Source organism: Ostrea edulis, chromosome 4, assembly GCF_947568905.1.
Source record: "Ostrea edulis chromosome 4, xbOstEdul1.1, whole genome shotgun sequence".
In the NCBI taxonomy this organism is placed as follows: domain Eukaryota; kingdom Metazoa; phylum Mollusca; class Bivalvia; order Ostreida; family Ostreidae; genus Ostrea; species Ostrea edulis.
Window position 1 is genome coordinate 83,214,563 of NC_079167.1, and position 7,972 is coordinate 83,222,534.

A 7,972-nucleotide genomic window follows, 5' to 3' on the forward strand; every position below is an offset into this window, starting at 1 on the left:
CTGCAGCATTTAAAAAATGTAAGTGTGTTGTTAAAACAGACATCTGCAGCATTTAAATAAGTAAGTGTGTTGTTATAAGTGTATTGTTAAAACAGACTTCCTCAGCATTTAAATAAGTAAGTGTGTTGTTAAAACAGACTTCTGCAGCATTTAAAAAATGTAAGTGTGTTGTTAAAACAGACATCTGCAGCATTTAAATAAGTAAGTGTGTTGTTATAAGTGTATTGTTAAAACAGACTTCTGCAGCATTTAAATAAGTAAGTGTGTTGTTATAAGTGTATTGTTAAAACAGACTTCTGCAGCATTTAAATAAGTAAGTGTGTTGTTAAAACAGACTTCTGCAGCATTTAAAAAAGTAAGTGTGTTGTTAATTTGGACATCTGCAGCATTTAGATAAGTAAGTGTATTGTTAAAACAGATTTCTGCAGCATTTAAAAAAGTAATTGTGTTGATAAGATGGAGTTGATCTGCATGGTAAGAGTAGAGCACTCCACTAAGATTCATAATATTATAGTGGAGTTGACATTACTTTCAGAGATTGAATGGAGAATTTGATGAGGAAGGACTGAAGCTCACAGGAGATATTCTCTCTGTTAACCCGGATTTCTATTCTCTCTGGAACTACCGCAAAGAAATCTTTCTGTTCATGAAAGATAACAAGTATGTAACATTCATCATGATGTTTGACCAATCCAGTGAAAGTCCTCATAAATTTAATTTTTCATATTGAATATTGTTAGATATAGACCTCAGTACAACAGAGAGGTTATCTGTAATTTGTTCCCGGGCCCTACACGTTCAGTCCCAAGTTCTGGATAGACACATATATTACAGAGAAATGCTGTATTTTAGAGAGGATGAGTTTGTACAGAAGCTGATGCAGGATGAGCTTGGGTTTCTAGAGTCGTGTCTGAAGCTTAATCCAAAGTCATATGGAGCCTGGCAACATCGCTGTTTCATCATGGAGAACATGCCCTGTCCGGACTGGGAGCGGGAACTCCAGCTCTGTAATACATTTCTGGAGTATGATGAACGAAACTGTAAGTACGATCCTGTAGACCAGTCAGAGTCATTGTACTGTGTGATAGTCAATCCAAGTCATTGTACTGTGTGATAGTCAATCCAAGTCATTGTACTGTGTGATAGTCAATCCAAGTCAGTGTACTGTGTTAGTCAATCTAAGTCATTGTACTGTGTGTTTAGTCAATCTAAGTCAGTGTACTGTGTTAGTCAATCTAAGTCAGTGTACTGTGTGTTAGTCAATCCAAGTCATTGTACTGTGTGATAGTCAATCCAAGTCATTGTACTGTGTGATAGTCAAAGGAAATCTAAGAAAGATTCTCAGTTCTTTATTCAAATGGAATAAACCTGTCCATTAAAGTACCCAGATTGTAGTATTTATTTTTGTTGACTGATGGATTTATCACGGATGTGTGAACTTCTATTTCAGTTTGGATTATCACTGATCTGTTATTGCAGCTCACTTTTGGTACTCTCACTGATTTGTTAACATCTATTTCAGTTCATAGATGGGATTGATGTTAATTTGTTAACTTCTATTTTAGTTCACTAAATTGTTACCTATATGTTAATTTCTATTTTAGTTCACTGAATTGTCACCTATATGTAAATTTCTATTTTAGTTAAATTCACTGAATTGTTACCTATATGTAAATTTCTATTGTAGTTCACTGAATTGTTACCTATATGTAAATTTCTATTTTAGTTCACTGTTGGGATTATCGACGATTTGTTGTTCTGATATCAGATGTAGATTTAGAACAGGAACTTGTTTACACAACAGAGAAAATTCAGAATAACTTCTCCAACTATTCATCATGGCATTATCGCAGTAAACTTCTTCCTGTCATCTTCCCAGACCCCGCCCACCCAGTCAGGGTACAAGAGGACATTCTGCTGCAAGGTCAGGCTCAATCAAACTGTATCTAACATTTCAATATTAATCACACGTCCCCGACACTGGGGAGCAGGCTGTCAGTCTCTGACACTGGGGAGCAGGCTGTCAGTCTCTGACACTGGGGAGCAGGCTGTCAGTCTTTGACACTGGGGAGTAGGCTGTCAGTCTCTGACACTGGGGAGCAGGCTGTCAGTCTCTGACACTGGGGAGCAGGCTGTCAGTCTCTGACACTGGGGAGCAGGCTGTCAGTCTCTGACACTGGGGAGCAGGCTGTCAGTCTTTGACACTGGGGAGCAGGCTGTCAGTCTCTAACACTGGGGAGCAGGCTGTCAGTCTCTGACACTGGGGAGCAGGCTGTCAGTCCCAGACACTGGGGAGCAGGCTGTCAGTCTCTGATCTGCAGTATATAATGTGTACTACTACAAAATATTGTGTCTAGTTACTGTCTCAAACTTTGAAGATACTGTTGAGTAAGAATGATTTACATTTTTGGAATGAATAGTATTATGGAGGTTTAAAAACAATGAAAGGAGGTGGTCATTTAACATGTTAATAAGTGAAGTCGCAGAAATTACCCCCATTATTTTCACATCACTGGTGATACAAATAACCTACAAATTTATTCTTTGTATTCATGATTTAAATAGTTTCTTTGCTTGAATATATAGTTTTTATGCCCCCGAGATTCATCTAGATTTTGGTCTGTCCATCTGTCTGTGTAAAACCTTCAACCTTGGCCATAACTTTGATTGGTTAGTGATAGGGCTTTCAAGTTTCACATGTGTATTCCTTGTGACCTTTTTTGGTACCAAAATTGGTACCTTGTGACCTTCACCTTAGAGTTTGACCTACTTTTGAAAAACTTCAACCTTTGTCATAACTTTTCAATGGTTAGTGATAGGGGTATCTAATGTGTATCCCTTTTGACAAGACCTTTCTTTTAGTACATAATTTTTGACTTCATGACCTTCACCTTGGAGTTTGACCTACTTTTGATTTTTTGAAGTTTGGCCATAACTTTTGAATGGTTAGTGATGGGGCTTTCATATTTCACATTTGTATTCCTTGTGACAAGCCCTTTCGCTGTGTACCATAACTACTTTGCTGCCATATGGGGTATCAGTGCTTCACAAACACATCTTGTTTTGTTATTGTTTTTATTGAGAAATAAAATACAATAGAACAGCATAGGTACTGATAAAATATTAGTAAATGAAGATATTTATTTATAAATATATGTATCTTGATTTCTAACATTTTTTTCCCTTCATTGCTCTGAAAATTTCCATGTATATTATCTCTGATAGAACACGAGACGGTGCAGAATGCCATATTTACAGATCCAGATGACCAGAGTGCTTGGTTTTATCACAGATGGCTACTTGGCAGAGGTATTGCTAGTTTCTTTTGAGAACTTATGGGGGAAAAAAGTGGTGATGATAAAAATGGGGGTTAGTGTAAATGAAGCAAATTATTGATGGTAACTTTGGCACCAAAATTTTGTTAATTAACAAGTGATTAAGATGATGATGAACTATTGGGGTTTGGTCACTGTTTAATTTTTCTATTTTACAGGAAGGAAAAAATTGCAGATCAGCTGTGTTCACGCCTCTCGTAAATCAAACGAGATCATAGTGCAGCTGACCAATTACATTAAGGTAGATTAAACCAAGTCATAGTGCAGTGTAATTCTGATTCCTGCGAAAGGGAACAGTCATTATGTTTATGTCAAAGGTGTGGCATGGCCATGGCACAAGTATGTCAAAGGTGTGGCATGGCCATGTCACAAGTATGTCAAAGGTGTGGCATGGCCATGTCACAAGTATGTCAAAGGTGTGGCATGGCCATGGCACAAGTATGTCAAAGGTGTGGCATTGCCATGGCACAAGTGGGACTTGAACCCATACCTCCTGGTCACAAAGAGAACACCTGAACCACAGGGATGGTAGATATAGTGCTCCAGACCAATAACTAGTTCACCTAAGGCAGAATTCTTTTTCTTCTCATAAAGAATTACTGTTGTTGTAATTGACCACAGATTACTATTCTTTATGGAAGAATACATTTATTCAAATGTTGTTTATCAGTTAAAAATACACATGATTTTGGGTTTTTTTTTCTTTGCTTTTCTGACGGATTGAATATTTAGAATTAGATTTAAATTTTTGAAATGTTTTTGTACATGTTGATAATTTATGATTTGACTGAGGCAGAACTATTGATCTATTGGCAGGTGGGTTTTTTACATGTTGATAATTTATGATTTGATTGAGGCAGAACTATTGATCTATTGACAGGTGGGTTCCGGTCACCAGTTATCAGTCAACATCAACAGCACATCAGTAGCAACAACATGGAGAAACGTAACAGGTTCTACTAATTACAGCGATATCTGGGTAAGGCCAAAGATTTCTTGGAATTATCTTCTTCTTTTTTTTATCATATAGTGGTTGTGAAGAAAATTCAGATGGAGTAATACAAGACGTTCATTTTCTAGAATTTGTTTCTTCTGTATTTTAGAATGATAAGGTTTGTTAATTCATAAAGAAAATTTTGTAGTGTTGTCAGGTCTCCTCGTCTTTTTGTCAGTTGTTGTTGATATTTGTAGATAACAACAGTGAAGGATGCTCTGCAGACAGATGAGGATTTGTCTATCGGAGTAACGTTACTGACTGAGTCAGACTGCACACAGTTCTCGCAAGGCCTGCAGCTTAATCAGGGTCAGGAAGAAGCTTGGGCAATGGCTGGCTACAAGGCAGGCACCAGATTTAGCATTGAGCTCAGTGCTGCAGCCAGCACCACTCTGGAGAAAGAACTGGAGGGAATCCAGGAGCTGCACTCTGTGGAGCCTGAAAACAAATGTAAGGAACAAGGACTCTGAAATCACAATGTAGGGAATCTTCTCTTGAGAAAAGTTTTGTTCTTGATATTAAGAATTTAGGCCTAAAAAAGTTAATTACTTGGTTCCCAGCCTGCCTGCATCTATTTAAACAATGCACATAAACCACTTTTATCTTTGAATGAATAAAATAAAATTTATTTCATGGTATTCTTGACTGCATTTTAGATACTCCTGTCTGTAAAACGTTTGACTGGGTCTGGGTCATCCTGATGATTTTCATTAACAGTGAAAATTTTGCAACTGACTGCCAGGGTTATAAGTCCCAAATATTTGATGGTGTTTATATCTGTACAAATATGTGGTGTTTATAACTGTACAAATATGAAAAGGAACAAAGTTTATTTTGCCATGGCACATTTTGTGAGGTTTTTCAGATACTTGCTTAAAAGTCCTGAGTTTTGAATTTTAAAAAATTCCCCCCCCCCCCTTTTTTTTTATTAGATGTCCTCCCTCAACTATTTATGACAAAATTGACCTGAGAACCAAGCAATTAATTTTTTGTTGTTAGTGATATTGAGATTATTGGACTTTTAGTTCATGTTTTTGTATATATATGTGTAATGTGTAATGTGGATAAAAAATGTACATTTGAAACTAGATGTTACATAATTCTATTTTTAAAACATTATAAACAGGGGTTCTTCTGACCTTGTTGTACTTGATGAAGGCCATTGACCCAATGCATGAAAAGTATGAGGATGACATCACAGAGGCTATAAATAAACTCACTGTTGTAGACTCCAAGAGACGAGCATTTTATCTTGATTTAAGTAAGCTTTCTGCGTTTCAATTTAAGTAAGCTTTCTGTGTTTCAATTTAAGTAAGCTTTCTGTGTTTCAATTTAAGTAAGCTTTCAGTGTTTCAATTTAAGTAAGCTTTCTGTGTTTTGAGCAATGAAAATTTATTAGCATTTTTGAATTTCTGTAATAATTTTTGACTGTATGTAGAAAATGTGTATAAATGTATGTACATGATTTTATGTATGCCAATAGATAATAGATTTTAATGGTTTTATACAACCTGATAATTTGCAGTTTTACATTTCATTACAGGCACTTTGATACATAAATTTACATTTCATTACAGGCACTTTGATACATAAATGTACCGATTTTCTTTCTTCTAACACTGTCACAGAAAGTAAATTTACAATGGAGAAGATTCTGGATGTCCAGGACGTGAACACACGTAACATGACCTTGACTAGCCTCGGTCTGACCTCGCTCTGTCACACAGAGTGGATGGTTTTAATCCAGGAACTTGATGTATCCCAGAACTACCTAACCTCACTCAAACCACTGAGTAATCTCCCCTGTTTAAAGGTGCTCATCGCCAATAACAACTCGATAAACTCTGTGGAAGGTCTGCAGCATTGTAAACACCTCAAAAAATTACATCTACAGAAAAACGGTAGGTCCAGTAAAGCTATTTTGTATTTAAAATTATCTGAAAAAATGATATTTACCATAAAACATGGTTACAGCTAATACACTTAAAATGAATTTATGCTACCAGTGAAGTGATTTTCATTCCCTGTCACTTTAAAACATGTGAACTTATTGTACTCAACAAATTGCATATTAATATAATAATTGACATTGTTCATCCCCAGCACTTTGCTATATGTATGTTTTACTCTATATTCATGAAACTAGGCTTTTCATTTGTGTTGAAATACATGTATCAATTATGAGAAATATTTTTCACTTCCTATTAATTACTGAGATTTCCCTACAAGTTTAAATATTGTATTTGTGTCTCAGCAGTTTTCTCCCTTTGTTGCAGCCTTGCAGACAGTACAAGTATTCAACATTCTTTCTTCCCTCCCTCTTGAGGATGTTAACGTGGCAGGAAATCCTTTGTGCAATACTGAAAATTATACTGAGGCCTTGAGGGCAATCCTGCCATTGATGGCCCCGAGCTGAGGGCAGTGCTACTGTTCATGGCCCCGAGATGAGGGCATTTCATCGTGCTTGTTCTGTTTTCCTTGTCAAACACTCGGTGCTCCGTAGGATCAGGGAAGAAGAGGAACTTACACAACAAAATGTGATATCTAAGATATTTTATCTTTCTTAGTATTTTATGAACAAACATGCAGCTGTACATGCATTTTAAACATGTGTATTTACCATGATGTGCAAAGACACTCGAGATAAAATTTGTATATACAATGTCTAGAAATATTGAACATAAACCAAATCAAGAATCATGGTCATAAATTTACACCTTCAATTTTGATATGGTTTAACAAATGACTGGCATTTTCCTTTTCTTATTTATATTTAGTCCCCCCCCCCCCCCCCCCCCCCATTTTATTCCTAGGGTAGCAGACATATTTATTTTGACAGTTTTATCTGTCCGTCTTTAACATATTGCGTCCAGACATCCTTACCTGGAGTGACCTTGAGCAACATCTAGAGTAACTTTTGTACATGCATGTTCACGACTCTTGTCACAAATGTCAAAGCCATGGAACTGACTTGAAATATGTCTGGGCTATAATAAATATTGCTTCAGTTTTGTTATTGCCCATGACCTAAAGTTGTACCATGATCGTTGAATTAATTCAATCAGATAACTTTGATATCGTGGCTGATAGGGACTCATGATTTTGAGCCAATGCCATTTCATCAAGGTCATGGGTTTTCATGTCTACTCTACAACTTAAAAACACCTCTGAAGACAGTGCATGTTGTCAAAGATTACACACAATGGTGAATTGACTTTGACTAGGAGGTGGGTGGGGCAATAAAAAAATTGTATGTTTGTGATATTCTTTAACTGCTGCAAGTGTAGTGGTCCACATGTGTACAGTGTGATTGTGTGTTAGGCTAGATGGTTAGGAAATGCCAGGATTTGCTGATAGTGCAATATCATACAAATAAATTTAAAATTGCATTGTTTTCTTTTTTATTGAGTTGGATTTCTCGAAAAAATCTCAAACTTAAGTTTGAGTTTTCGTTTATTTGAGCAGTCAAAATTTGAGTAAAATCTTAAGTCCAAGTTTTGACTTGAGTTTCTTTCGAGAAATCCTGGCCTGGTGTATGGAACCGTGTGCATCAGAGGTTTAAGGGGTTAGGTTTATATTGAAATCACCCAGAAAATTGATTTTCCCCCAGATTTTGTGGAAATATTGTGCACTTGCAACTTTC

The 7,972-nt window shown here is 36.4% G+C and overlaps 1 protein-coding gene across 1 annotated transcript in view; it reads left to right on the forward strand.

Moving 5' to 3' along the window:
* The window catches only part of LOC125671508 (geranylgeranyl transferase type-2 subunit alpha-like), an 11,507-nt gene extending 3,789 nt beyond the window's left edge, over window positions 1–7,718 (forward strand). The window contains exons 3-12 of the mRNA XM_056163987.1: window positions 536–660; window positions 853–1,040; window positions 1,727–1,924; window positions 3,226–3,309; window positions 3,494–3,576; window positions 4,216–4,314; window positions 4,527–4,779; window positions 5,456–5,590; window positions 5,958–6,230; window positions 6,606–7,718. Of these exons, the coding sequence (XP_056019962.1) occupies window positions 536–660; window positions 853–1,040; window positions 1,727–1,924; window positions 3,226–3,309; window positions 3,494–3,576; window positions 4,216–4,314; window positions 4,527–4,779; window positions 5,456–5,590; window positions 5,958–6,230; window positions 6,606–6,745 (1,578 nt within the window). The 3' untranslated portion in view covers window positions 6,746–7,718. The remainder of the gene's footprint in view (window positions 1–535; window positions 661–852; window positions 1,041–1,726; window positions 1,925–3,225; window positions 3,310–3,493; window positions 3,577–4,215; window positions 4,315–4,526; window positions 4,780–5,455; window positions 5,591–5,957; window positions 6,231–6,605) is intronic.
* The last annotated feature ends 254 nt before the right edge of the window (window positions 7,719–7,972 follow it).